Below are 15,281 nucleotides of genomic sequence, written 5' to 3'. Positions count from 1 at the left end.
AGTGAACGCTCAAGAAAGTGTTGAGTCTGACAGTGCTACCATACAACGCTTGAAAACAGAACTGAAGTGTTTGAGAGAACAGATAGCTGGTTTGGCAGAAAGACCACAGAGTAATGTGGGCCATGCAAAACCCTCCTCACCCCCTACTTTGCTTCCAGATAGCAAAGATGATTCAGCCGAGGTTGCAGCATTACAGAAAAATGTCAATCGTATGAAACAAAAGATCAAGCATTTACAAGTCAAGGACCAGGAGCCTGTAATGTTAGCCACTAATGCCCAAGTAGCCATGGCCAAGCCCCACACATTCCCTGAGACGAGACAGGTGAGTGGGAAAGATGGTGACTACTTTTGCTACAGGTGTGGCGAGGATGGGCACATCGCTACAAAATGCACATTGCCTGAAAATGAAAAGAGAGTGATTCAGAAACTGATTACTTCCTTACGCAGAGCTAAAGACAAGCGGAGCTCTAATAAAAGCGATCAAAGCAGTAAAGAGCATTCTTGTTCTGTGCGAAGACATGCTGTAAAAACTCTGAATATTTCTTCAGTGCCTGAGGGACTCATAGGCCCCACACCGACAATTACACTGCAAATAAATGGTCAACCCTGTCCAGCGCTGTTAGATAGTGGGTCACAAGTGACAATTATCTTTGAAGATTGGTACAATCAGCACCTGTCCCATGTTCCTATTCAGCAGGTGTCAGGTCTCGCCATTTGGGGCCTGAGTGATTCCAGCTATCCATATAGGGGCTATGTGGTAGTGGATGTGCAGTTTCCAAAAGAGTTCACTGGTGCACCGGAGACACTGTCGGTGCTGGCGCTGATATGTCCTGGTCCCAAAGCTCCAGATCAGACCCCAGTTATTTTGGGAACTAATGCCAGTCTGTTCAGAAGACTCGCTTCTCTGTGCAATCAGAGCTCAACTGCTAAGTTTGCACAAGTGCTAGGCGTAAGTTGTGGGCCCAGTGGTAATGAGCTGACTTCTCTGGGTACAGAAAGGGTGACTGAGGATGACATCGTTGGTCTTGTTAGATGGGCAGGCCCTGGTAGCTTGATAATCCCTTCCCTTAAAAGCTGTTGTGTGCAATGTCAGATGGATCTCTACAGTCCATTGCCTAAGGGTGCAGTTCTAGTAGAAGCTAATGAAACCACCCCACTGCCACAAGGATTGTTTCTTCAGCCTGTTGTAGCCCAAGCATCCGCCATTGATGTCAGCAGTTTCTCTGTACTATTGGAGAATGAAAGTATGAAGGAAATCACTTTGCCAGAAGGTAAACCCATTGGACAAGTACAACTGACAGATGTTGCAGCACCATGTCTAAACAGTGGAGCATGTGAAAGAATAGACCCAAACCTCATTGACTTTGGGGACTCTCCCATTCCAAGTGAGTGGAAGGAAAGGCTCAGACAGAAGTTATGTAGTAGAAGACAAGTATTCTCTCTGCAGGAATGGGAAGTAGGTCTGGCGAAAGGGGTAGAACATCACATCCGACTGACGGATTCACGACCATTTCGTGAGCGCTCCAGGCGCATAGCACCAGCCGATATTGAGGATGTAAGGAGACATCTTCAAGACCTTCTAGCTGCGGGCATCATCACGGAGTCCAGAAGCCCATACGCATCACCTATAGTGATTGCGCGAAAAAAGAATGGCAGCATACGAATGTGCATAGACTATAGGACCCTCAACAGTAAGACTGTACCAGACCAATACACGACTCCACGCATCGATGATGCTTTAGATTGTCTTAGTGGTAGTCGCTGGTTTTCAGTATTAGATTTACGGAGCGGTTACTACCAGATAGCTATGTCTGAACAAGACAAGGAGAAGACTGCCTTCATTTGCCCATTAGGCTTCTATCAGTTCCAGAGGCTGCCACAAGGGGTCACTGGGGCGCCGGCCACCTTTCAAAGATTGATGGAGAAGGCCGTGGGTGACATGAATCTGCTTCAGGTTCTAGTTTACTTGGATGACTTGATTGTCTTTGGAGCCACACTGGAGGAGCATGAGGAGAGGCTCTTCAGAGTTCTAGACCGCCTGGAGGAAGTGGGCTTGAAGATTTCATTGGACAAGTGTCATTTTTGTCAGCCTAAAGTGAGATATGTAGGCCACATAATATCGGCAGAGGGTGTTGCTGCAGACACAGAAAAAATTGAAGCAGTCACACGATGGCCCCAGCCAACAGATTTGAAATCACTCAGGTCATTTCTTGGCTTTTGCGGCTACTATCGCCGATTTGTAGCTGGCTACTCCTCAATAGTAAAACCGTTGACTGATCTCACCAAGGGATACCCACCTAACAATAAGCGAAAGATGACAAAACCTAAACAGGGAGACGAGAAGGTGAAATCTCAGACTTATTTCCGTGAGTCAGAACCCTTTGGTGCTAGGTGGACAGATACATGCACTAGAGCTTTCCATGAGATCATTAATCGTCTCACAAATGCACCTGTTCTGGCTTTTGCTGACCCAAATAGGCCCTATGTGCTACATGTGGATGCCAGCTTGAGTGGGCTTGGTGCTGTTTTGAACCAGGAGTACCCTGAGGGATTAAGGCCTGTGGCTTTTGCCAGCCGAGGTTTGAGTGCAGCTGAGCAGAACTACCATATCCATCAGCTAGAGTTCTTAGCTCTTAAGTGGGCTGTCGTGGATAAATTCCACGATTATCTGTATGGGGTGAGATTCTCTGTAAGAACGGATAATAACCCACTCACCTATGTGCTTACTTCAGCCAAGCTTAATGCCACTGGTCACAGGTGGCTAGCTGCTCTGGCCACCTATGATTTTGAAGTACAGTACCGCCCAGGGAAAAGCAACATCGATGCTGACCTGTTATCAAGGAAAGTAATGAGAGACAATGCTGAGCCCGGGAAAGGGATTTCTCAGACTGAAGTGCGGGCCATCTGTAAGTGTGCTAACATCCAGACCTCCCCTGATGAACCTGTATGCCTGGCAGACAAGTTAGGAGTACCATCTGATGGAATCCCTCCTCTGTATGCTTTCCCTGCTCAGCTGGAACTGGGGCAGTTACAACAGCTGACAATGGAAGACTTGCGAAAAGCCCAAGCAGACGATGCTGTTATCAGGGAGGTGGTGGGGTGTGTTCGCTCTGGTAAATGGCCTGCTGAAGTAATAAAGTTGCATCCAGACCTGGTTCTGATTAAGAGACATAGTAACAAATTGATCGAGAAAGACGGATTGATGTACAGAGTCATCCAGAAAAATCCTGCTGGTGAAGTTCACCAGTTACTCCTTCCTGAAAAATTCCGAGGACAGGTGATTAAGTCACTGCATGATGATATGGGACACCTAGGAGTAGAGAGAACCCTAGAACTTGTCAGAAGTCGGTTCTATTGGCCTAGAATGTCACAGACCATAGAACAGTATGTGAAAAATTGTGGGAATTGTGTCGCATGGAAGAGTCCCTGTGTGCGTGCAGCCCCACTTCACCAGATTGTTACCAATGGTCCGATGGAATTAGTATGTATTGATTTCCTTAGCCTCGAGCCCGATTCGAAAGGATTTTCCAACATACTCGTAGTTACCGACCATTTCAGCCGCTACTCGCAGGCTTATCCAACAAAAGACCAAAGAGCAACGACTGTGGCTAAGGTGCTGGTCGAAAGATTCTTTGTCCATTATGGGCTGCCCTCTCGCATTCATTCAGATCAGGGCCGAGACTTTGAGAGCAAGCTAATTCATGAACTTCTGAGAGTTTTGGGGATTCGCAAGTCTAGAACAACTCCATACAGACCCCAAGGTGATCCCCAGCCGGAAAGATTTAATAGGACATTATTGTCTATGCTAGGGACCTTGGAGTCTTCCCAAAAAAGACACTGGAGCCAGCATGTGAGCCAACTCGTACATGCGTACAATAGCACCAAGAATGACTCGACTGGGTACTCCCCATACTACCTTATGTTTGGTAGGGAGGCCAGACTTCCGGTAGACATCTGTTTCGGAGCAGAGGAGAGAGAGGGAGTCAGTCATTCCCGCTATGTGGAGGAACTGCGGAAAGATTTGCAGAGTGCCTATGAACTGGCCATGAGAGCTTCAACTCAAGTGCATCTGCGGAACAAGAGAAGCTACGAAAAGCTGGTGCGGCCCCAAGTACTTGACACAGGTGATAGAGTGCTTCTTAAGAACCTGGGCTTAAAGGGCAAACACAAGCTGCAGAGTAGATGGAGTTCATTCCCATATGTAGTGGTGGGGAAGTTTCCTGATTTGCCAGTATATCGCATTAAACCTGAAAGTGGGATGGGAAGAGTGAGAACCATGCATCGCGATCATCTTTTACCCATTGGGTGTCTGGTTAGATTACCAGAGGACGATGACACCACAATTCCAGCTACCAGACCAGAAACACGACAACCGCAAGCCAGACGTCTGACAAGGCGTTCTGAAGGGATGACAGAGCCCTACACAGGAGAACCTGTCAGTGATTCAGATGAGGAGATGGAGGTTCAGTATTTGCGGAGGGTGGAGGAGGAGCCCTCAACCACACAAATTGTTGGAGCCAACAATGACTCTTCAGAGACAGTCCAGACAGCCCGCGATACCTTTGTTGAAGAAGAAGGGGTAGAAATACAAGAGAAAACTGGTGAAGACACACAAAATCTTGTCTTGGAACTGGATGAGCTTCAGAACGAGTGTGCAGTGCATGAGGGTTTTCCAGGGCAAGACCTGGAAAGCACAGTTAATAAACCCCTTAGTCCAAAAGCCCAAACTGAGGTTAGTTCCCCAAAACGTGAGAAACGACAAGTTAAGCCTGTCATTAGATTAACTTATGATGAGGTTGGGAAGCCAACAGACCAACCTGTAACTATAGTCCATAGGGGGATCATCATTAAGATTGGTTAGATGTCCATAAGTGCTCTCTAATCGCAGCAAGGTCTCATAGGGACATGAGGACCATTAGAGGGGGGAGAGTGTAGCCCTTTGGGGAAAAGGAGATAAAATAGTATTTTTTCTTTTTATTTTTTCATTGTTAAATGACTGTTTTTGTAACTTTGTTTCAACTGTGGTACTAGGGTAATATTTTTGTGTAAATATAGTTGCAAAAGATGTCGAAAAACTTGTTCTAATGTTCTAATATCTGCTAATATAAGTATGAATGTAATTCTGCCGTTTAAAACAGAAAAAAAAAAGGCTAGGGTTTGGTTGGAGTAAACAGGGTTAAACATGTGCTCAGAACAACCTAGCTTCATATAAAACTTTTAGTTTCTTTTATCTTTTTTCTAATAGGATAAGCCACAAGGTCTTCACGTGTTGAGTCATTTCTATTGGTTCCTGGAGTGAGAGGGGCGGGAGAAGGAGGCTGAGTGAGCGAGCAAGAGAGAGAGGGGAGTACAAACGGCAACAGTACGGCTGAAAAGTTAGTTTTTTCTCTAAGGCTTTTAGAGTGAAAAAAAAAACGCTATTAATATTTGCAGAAAGTGTCTGCTAGACCTTTTAATGCAGAGCAGTAGAGTTCTAGATAAGTATCTCTGAGTAACTTCCTAACTTTCAGTTAGATAAGTTAGTGAGCTGAGTGTATTGAGCATCTGTTCTAACTTGTGCCTGAGTTTGGCTGGAGAAGCCAGACGAGCGAGGAGAGCAAGTTCACCGTCAGCTACGAATGAGGGACTGTCGCTGTACTTCAGGAGAGCTGTTTTGGTCGGAGTGACTGGAACGGAGAGCTTGACTTTGCCTTGGTGAGAGTGGGCTACACCACTCCATATCCCGGGTAGCTGGAGCAGCTAGCACGACTACAGAGCTCCGTCAGTGAGAGTTGCAGCCGAGAGAGAGAAAGAGAGAGTGGGTGAGTGACTGAGAATGTTTGAAAGGAGCCAGAGACCACTCAGAATTTGCAGTTTTCTGAAATCCGTAGCGCTACATTTATTTTCTTTTATTTAGCCCTACGAGGTGAAGCGGCCATTGTTGTTATTGTTTTACGGCCTCAACGCTCCCAAGCACCGTAACAGGCCTGCAACGTGGGTGGGAAAAAAAAAAAGGGACAGAAAAAAAGATTGTGGTGATATTTGATTAATAATTCATCTTTTTGGTATGATTGAGTGTAATACAAATGTTTTTGAAAATTTGATGTATTCACACTAAAATGCTCATTTAATTGAAGCTACCCAAGAAAAACACTAAAGGTTGAAGTAAAGAGTAATTTAACGAACCCTGTGCTCCGTCTGTGTTACTCAAGTGTAACTCACTTTCATTATAAAGGGATAGGAGCGCTACATAAGTATAATATTACAAAAAATATATTACCTGGCTTATAAATATACGCACAATCACAAGATTAGAAAAAAACAATTTGTGTAAAGCTGTTACATGTATTCTGCTGCTACCAAACCTTTAACATATAAAGATAACAAAAGTGGAGTCCAGGAGCAGAACACAGTACTCACTAATTACTGCTTTAATATGACTATTAAAAAATAATGATTATATCAGTTTAATTTAGTGACAAGTAAACACAGCGTTGATATTTTTCAGATGTTCAAGATTTAGACTACCTTTTATTAATTTATTTATTTAGTCTTACTCACTCACAGACACATGGGCACACACATACACACGACATTGTTGCTCCTGTTGCTTTTACTTTCTTAATCCACCTGTTTATCTGTTTAAAACAGTATTTAATATTAGAAGTAGTGTTGATGTTTGAGTCGTGAGCTGCGCTGTTCATTATTTCCAATAAAGCTTTATCATGTTAGAAGATCACACACACTCATTCTGACACTTTTACTGAGAAGATTAACAGATAGTTAAAATCATTAAAACTACAATTACATATTTAACCCTTGTGTGGTGTTCATATTTTTGTTACTCGTTTACTTTGTGACTTGTATTTAATTCAGCAAAATTAAGCAATTTTACATTAAAATGTTTTACACATGTTTGCTTCACCTAAATTGCAAGCAATATAAACAGCTTACATGGTTAATATTTGCCCTTTACCTTTCTTATGTTACATTTCTTTCAAAAAGTGCTACTCTTTTTTTTATTAGTTTTTTTAAATAAAATGTAAAAGAAAATGAATTAAACTCAAGATATGAGTAGAAAATGTGTTTAGTTTCAAATTTACAAATGAAGCAATGTTTATTAGCCCTTGGCCAAACATACTGTATGTAATGTGTAGGGGGGGGCGGGTGTACAGAGTGTGTTTATCGAAAATGTGTTTTGATATATGTTTTTCACAAAAAAATAGCCAATACCAATGAGTTTGAGTTAGAAAAAATATTTTTTTAGTATGATTTGATGAAAAATGAAAACGGGTCCCACAGACCTGAACACCACACAAGGGTTACATTTTTTTTTTAAAGGTTTACTTTAGTATACCATGCGACACATTGTAATTTTTTCTCTCTTCCAGAAATACAAGGAAGTAAATAAATGATTGCTGTTAATTTGTAATTAATTGAGATTAACCACAGAATATTGTTGTGATTAATGTGATTAAACGTTGTAATCGATTGACACCACTACTTTCCTTTCAAGGACACACAGAGAGAACACCGTCTTTAAGACCCTGAGGGAATTTTTGCATTCTACACAAGCACCCTTAAAAATCAAATACCCACTCACAGAGTCTTCTATGCACTCTCTCTCCTACACATATACACTCACTCACAGAAAAAGTGTGAAATGAGACAGCTCATCTGCCTTGTGTAAATATGCTGTAATGAGGGTTTTATCCTGCTGGAATCACGGGCGGTAAAGGACCGGCAAAAACAAACACTTTCTCCAAACAACCTTTCTCCACATTTCCCTCTATTTACCATATTAATGTGAGCAGCACATTTCTCATACCCATCACCCATAATCTTATCCGCATTACCCTCCCACCTCCGAAGAAGGCTGTAAGCCTTTTCAGATTATTAAAAATTGGGGGGGTTATGTATCTGTTTAGTATGTACCATAAGGAATTTCCAGATACTTTTAATACAATATGTCTTCAAAAACTGCACACAAGAGCTCTCAAATTAAACACAACAGAGAAGTTTTATTTGATTGATAATACAGATTATAATCATTACAGCACTGCTAAGTGTATAACAGCCTCGTATAACTATAACGAGTACAGTGACTTATTAAGTAGGCAGCCTCACTTACGATGAACTGAGGAATACAGTAACTAACTGCTCTGGAGATCTGAAATAGTTGAGCCTTAATAGTGAAGCTGTTGAAGCAGATCCATAGAAATAACTTGGGTTCAGTGAAGAGTGCAATAATGGTGTTTCAGGGAATCTTGTAGTTTTGAACTGAGCAAGCCAGAAAAAAAAAAAAAAAAAACGGGTATAAAGAGGGAGGGGTGAAGAGAAAGCGAAAGAGATCTCCCCGTGCCTCCTAAGCTTTCAGAAGCACATACAGTAATTACTTTGAGTAGTTAATGCCTTTATTGGCTTAGGATGAGCGTTTAGTGTTGAAAAGCCATTAGAGCACATCTAATGTGGAATTTTGCGACTTTCCTGTCGAGCAGATGGTAAGCCGTACGCATCAGTGACGTGACTGATTCAATTTAGCTCACAGAACATTACTCTAGACCTTTCCTCTAAATCTAACATACTGTACAATAGCAGCACTGGTGTGGAAGTCCCAAAGGAAGTACCAGAACATTTATACCTCAGGTTTACAAATTACAGCAGAACACGCAGCATAGAAAAGTACCTCAGCGTGTTCTGAGCAGAGCATTAAGCACTTTGGGATTAATTGGGAACATTTCAGCACCGGCTAGAGTAGTAGTAGCATGAGTAGGAGAGTAGGAGATTATAGGGTTATATTAGTCCATAATATTTATGGCTTTGGCCATGAGGTCAAGTAAGGTACAGTAAATGTAGTAATTAATCATTTTGCCACCTGATAATAATGTTTTTAATATTTTTTGTGGAGTTATGTAATTATGCAGTATTTTTTGTGAGTTTAGTTTTGTGAGTTTGAGTTAGGCGGATTGTACAGCTTTTACCACCCCCCTAGTGCAAAGTCCCATTTCTTATACTGCTTTACCCAAGCCCCATGAGCACCTGTCATTTTGCTTCACCTCTGTGACCCCTGCAGCACTTCTTAATTTTTGTTCAGCTTTTTTAGGTGAATGTAGTGTAAAAAGCCTTGCAAAAGGTCTCTTATTGGTGTAGCATTCACCCCGCTGCTCATTGAGCTCCACTGGCTACCAGTTGATGCTCGCATCAAATTCAAAACTCTTACAATCGCCTACAAGGTGATGACAGAACAGGCTCCTTCCTACCTGCACTGATCACTCCTGAAGGCTTACGCTACCTCCCGGCCGCTGCGCTCCTCCAATGAACGTCGCCTCGCTTTGCCAAACATTCACACAAAGCAATCCAGACTGTTCTCATACAGAGTTCCCCAATGGTGGAACAAACTACCTTCCACTACCAGATCAGGAGAATCTCTCGCTATCTTTAAGAGACTCCTGACGACAGAGCTCTTCAAAGAGCACTTACTCTCCTAACACCTCTAACACACTAACTACTTCTAACCCCATTTCCTTCTTCCCCTCCTTCACTTCTCTATCCCTTTATTTCCCTTCGACCTCCTTTAAGCCCTATCTAAAAATGGGTTATCTAAAATCCTATTACTTTGTACTTCATTATTGTAAGTCGCTTTGGACAAAAGCGTCTGCCAAATGAAATGTAATGTAATGTAATGTAATGTAGCATGGTGGGCATGAACACCCACGGAATCAAAGCCTATTTCACCACAGAAACTGGCAGAGTTGTTACACGCCACAGTCAACATACCTCTATTGTGATATGCTTTGAGCCCTGTCATGTTTTTCTAATATTGAATAAAAAAACACATTTTATTGTTCTATAAGTACAAAAGAAAGCTGAAATAGAATCACACATGTTATAACTATAATCCTCCTTTGAAGCACATAACTTCTCTTTAGTAGATTTATTAATTTAATGCAGCCCTGCTAGTGAGCTGCATAGCAATGTGATGCAAGGACCTTGCTGTCCTCCTCTCACTGCAAATGAAGCCAGTTTTGCTGAGGGGGAAGCCCTTCGACAGATGGTGTTTGGCACAAACAGGAGTTTGAATGTGAATTCCTGCAGCACAGAATGTGAATTCCTCTACCATGCTAGCCTGCGCATTTACCTGGTGTGCCCTCAGGGGCTGCCTCCAAAGCAATTTTCAACCATGTAATGGGAGCAACACTGGACACTAGCATCCAATCTGTCTTTCAAGTCTACAGTCCAAAGTATTCTTTTAGTGAACATGCAGTTACTGAATTATACATAATTGTTATTATATTGTTACAAAAAGTTACACTGTGACAAAATTTCACCAAATATGAAATATTCCAAAATTACTTGCACTATAATTCAATATTAATTAGTGCTTGGCACTACAATTAAATATTTTGTGGTACTGTAAGTCAGGCAGTTTTACATTTTTAAATCATGGTAAACAAAAAGTTAACTTTTTTACGTAATAATAACAGTGGGATTTAATGACAGAGTACAACACTGCTCTCTAGTGGTCAGGGTTTAAACACAACACTAAATGAACCACTGTCTAACACCAATATTAACATGTAAACTAATCATAACAAATCAATACTGTGATTTTAATATAGTTAATTAATACAGTATGGCAAAACAACATACTGTGATACTTTGATATGTGAATATTTTTTTTGCACTCTTAATATCAAATCAAAATATATTGCAGTAGAAAATAGTGTAGTAATGGAAATATGAATTTTAAAACATTTATGATATCAGTATACTGCATGTTATTGACTGTATCTCTTTACAGGACGCTGCCAGCAGTTCTCTGTATTCAATAAAAGCAGGGAGAAGCAGAACAATATAGATTTCTGTAGCCTGGCAACAGAACAACATACAGTACAGGCAGTGGCTTTTATACTGTTCATATCATTGAAATTAAAATATGGAATTATATTGCATCAACCAAAAAAGAAATATTGTACATTGTGATGTAAAACATTTTGGCCATATCATCCAACAGCACAGCTAGGAGGTATAATGTTCTTTGCAGGACAGAACCAATATTCATGTACATTTACAGGATTTCCCCAAACAGCACTCATTCACGATTCATGACTCTAAAACATCCAGCCTGAGTTACTCTTATTAAGTCTTATGTAACCCACATGCCGTAGCATCACTGCTGGACTCCAGCACTTGATAATTATCCAAGCCATTATAAACTGGCTGACTGGAGGAACATGCAATCATTCCACCCTCCACTTCTGCTAATTGCTGCTTCTAATTATTTAATTATTCTAAAAGAAAAGCTAAAAAATAATGTAGGCTCCATTAGTTCTCTTAGCTTTAAATGTATTTTGTTTGTATGTTGCTTTTCCATTCTTTGCCAGATTTACTGTTTGTGTGTGTGATTTTCTTTTATAGCGGGATGTTTTTATTATAAAATACAAAAGTTCTCTGGTATTCATTCTGATTCAAAGATGAGTTTGTGAGTGAATAATGCAAATGACTCATTAAAAGTTGCAGCAAAAATAATAATTTTCTGTTCACACAGAGCCAGCGCTGACATTTAACCTTCATGAAGCTTCATCAGAATAATGTGAAGCTGAAATGTCAGCATGATTTTAAGCGTACACAAAAAAAGACATGTACATGTACTGTGTGTATGACTCATATGCCTCAACTACTCTAAAGTTATACATAAAACATTGCTCAAAAATAAGTATAATGAACTCAATTTTTATTAAATGTGGATCAAAACAACCAAACCCTCAAACTAACCATTTTTAATCCATTTTCAGAGCAGTAAAAACGTTATTAATGACTTTATAACACTGCTTTTAGATATACTGTATCATTATACAAGTTTCAATTGTATTTTTTTTATTTAACTACACAATACACACCTATATGTCTATATAAACTTTAAAAGGTTTAAAGGGTAAATTTTAGTAGTCTGAGAGAAAAAAGAGCAGCAGACGCAAAAAACAGCTGTAAGATTGATTTAAATGCAGAAATCCATTTTATAGCTCATAAGATAAAAAGAAAACATAGTCACAGAAGCGCATACTTTATCATATCTTAATGGTCTACAAAAACCTTGAATATCAATTTGACCAGTTTCCAGTGTTACTTTTCTGATAAAAATATATAAGAAATTATGTACATACAGACTAGTAGCTCTCCAGCCCAGAGGGATGTTGAACCCAACTGCAAAACAGTTGATCTCAAAGCAGGTAAACCCAAGAAGAATGGAAAAAATAAATGAATAAACACACTGCTTCTCACTCGAGATCATCAGGGTTGCGGTCCAATACACTATCACTGCCCCGGCTCGTAAATTAGGACACGGCCGAAAAAAAAAGGCCCTTATTAGGAGATAGGGAGCCCAAGAACGGGCGAAAACTCAAAGTCACGCCGAGCACAACAGGAGAGAGATTTTTTTTTCATTATTGTTCAATATAGTTCAAACAACTTTACGGGCCAGATATTTCATGCAGGCCACCTATTGCTGACTGCTGCTTTATAAATATGCGCTCTAGATTAAAAACCCTTCTTTACAAAATAAATGGCATAAACACACAATGACTGCTTATAATTAACTAGGTTGTTTTTCATTTCTGTAATAAAGCCTGAGGTCATTATTTCACTCATGCAGCCTCTGGTCATTAGCAGTAGCAGTAATTTGGTCTGAATGCTGACGAGCCAGCTGCAGGGGAAAGTCATCAAAAGCCTGGTTTCTCAGTAGATCACGGTAACTGCAAGGTGACTAGTGACTGATCATTTTAGCAAAGCTCTCTACAGAAATCCAGTAACAGGACAACATGAGCAGCAGAACACAAAACATGTAGGTAGCCTCTAAAGCTAAGCAGAGAGTACCTACACACTTCTGTTCAGCGGTGGATTACAGATTGTGCAATCTGCTGTGCCAAATACAAGATAAAGAGACCTCTGGAATTAAAAATAATAATATAATAATGTAAAGAGGAAAATGGATGATCACAGGCCATGAAACCAAGCTGAACTGCTTGATTTTTTGCACCAGGAGTGGCATAAAGTTATCCAAACGCAGTGTGTAAGACTGGTGAAGGAGAACATGCCAAGATGCATGAAAACTGTGACTAAAAACCAAGTTTGTTCCACCAAATATTGATTTCTGAACTCTTAAAACTTGTTTTCTTTGCATTATTTGAGGTCTGAAAGCTCTGCATTTTTTTTTATATTTCAGCCATTTCTCATTTTCTGCAAATAAATGCTCTAAATGACAATATTTTTTATTTGGAATTTGGAATAAATGTTGTCTGTAGTTTATAAAATCAAACAACAATGTTCATTTTACTGAAATATATACCTATAAATAGCACAATTATAGAAACTGATTCAGAAACTGAAGTGGTCTCTTAATTATTTCCAGAGCTATACATTAACATTAACAACAGACCTACCTAAAAAGCACAATATATTTCCTAAAGAAATGCTTAAGATCTTTCTAATGAATAATCATTATTTAAATTCTTTATAAAGGAGACTTGTTTTAAAATGGTACCAAATGATTTTGTCTTTTTACTTATTCTGTACATTTTCAGACATTTTTGGTTGCCAAATATCAGTTCCCCCCTATTTTATAAAGCCTATTTTAAAGCTAGATTGTTCACCCTGTTGAGTTTGTATGCCGAACATACCCTGCAGTTGCTGAGTTCCTCAGCGGTGAAGATGATGTTTCCACACTTCTTCCCTGGAATCCCACTGGAAGGAACACAGAGAGAAAGAGGGCACTCGGTTACTCTCATTATCGAAAGAGTGCAGAGAATAATAAAAATATCAATACTGCTCTGTGTATACTTATCTTTGTTTCATTATTAGTGGCACACATGATGGATGTTCTGTGATGGAGAGTATATATATATATATATGTGTGCGTGTGTGTGTGTGTGTGTTTGTCAGCAGTCAATAACCCTGCTTGCCTGCAGTGTTTATTATGGACAGTGGGTGTGACAGTTATGCTGACTCTGCATGGATATTCTGTATAGTTTATATTCTGCGTGTTTACGGTGTATGTGTGCTCATAATCTTGTGGTTTGAGAGTGTGTGTGTGTGTGTGCTGTAAGTAAATGAGGGTGCTCAGTAAGAAGTTGGTGTGTCAGAGAGAGAGGTCTAAAGGGCGAGAGTGTGAGCTGCAAACACAATTACACTCATCCCACAGGAGAATCCTCATCACTCAATACCTCCACACAACACACACCAGCTACGTCTCTCACTCAATATTAGCCCGGAAATTACAGAGATGTGGTGTGAAAATCCTCCCTGCCCTGTATCAGAGCGGAGCGAGGTGAAGTCAAGAGGAAACAAAGTGAGAAAGCTCCACAGGGTTTCTGACAAAAACAACAACTGATTAGAAAGCAAGAAAGAAAGAAAAACACACAACTTTACTTTTATAACTTAACATCACTTTAAGTACTTTGTACAGTTATTTTGAGGGTGGCCTGAAATGACTATTTTTCTAGTATTTGACACATCATTAAACTAGATTTAGTAAGTAAATGACTTGTATATTTCATGTTCACACCTGTACTGGCAAAGTGTTGCAGTTTTGCACACAGTAACATTTGTGTCATACAGTCATGCATTCCAAACACTTATTCACAGGATGCAGCTCCTTTTGTAAATGAGATTCAAATCATCAGATTTTCAGTGTGCAGTCATATACAAAATTTTAATTTTAGTAAAGAAGATCCTGAGAGAATGGTGGAAAACGCAAACAAAAAAAACATATTTTGTCCCTGTATAGAAGTAGACTCCACAAGGAACCACTGGAAACAAAGGGGCTTATATACACAAGCAGGGTGAGGAACACCTGGGCCAGGAAACATGGAGGCGGGGCTACAAACAAGACACAAGGTGACAACAGAGGGCAGAAGCACATCGAACCGATAGAGGAAAAAACACAAGACAGACACAGGCTAAGGTATGACAGCAGGACCTACGTAAGATAGAAACTTGTGGAGGAGTGCAACTGTGTTCTTTGGACTGATGTTCCATCCAATACTTTTGGGATAAGTTGGACATAAACAAAAACACAACACAGGACACAGTGACAAGCTGGGACAAATAGCTAACTTAATTAAAATTAGGAAAACAAAGAATAACATATAAAAGAAGCTTGCAGTCCTCACATCTGACAGCAAAGTAAATGCAAAAAGAAGCCATGTGTCAATCAAGAATCACTGTCTGTGTTTAAATGTAGTGCCATGTTAGGGCCTGAAGATCATCAGCATCCAATACTGGACAGGTCTTTTCTCTTGCAGACA

The 15,281-nt window shown here is 40.2% G+C and overlaps 1 protein-coding gene across 1 annotated transcript in view; it reads right to left on the bottom strand.

The window, feature by feature from the left end:
* The window catches only part of LOC103023398 (copine-9), a 158,749-nt gene that overhangs the window by 37,472 nt on the left and 105,996 nt on the right, over positions 1-15,281 (bottom strand). The window contains exon 8 of the mRNA XM_007253317.4: positions 13,656-13,719. Within this exon, the coding sequence (XP_007253379.2) occupies positions 13,656-13,719 (64 nt within the window). The remainder of the gene's footprint in view (positions 1-13,655; positions 13,720-15,281) is intronic.

This window comes from Astyanax mexicanus, chromosome 5 (genome assembly GCF_023375975.1).
Source record: "Astyanax mexicanus isolate ESR-SI-001 chromosome 5, AstMex3_surface, whole genome shotgun sequence".
Taxonomy (NCBI): domain Eukaryota; kingdom Metazoa; phylum Chordata; class Actinopteri; order Characiformes; family Acestrorhamphidae; genus Astyanax; species Astyanax mexicanus.
This window is presented reverse-complemented; position numbering and strand designations above follow the sequence as displayed.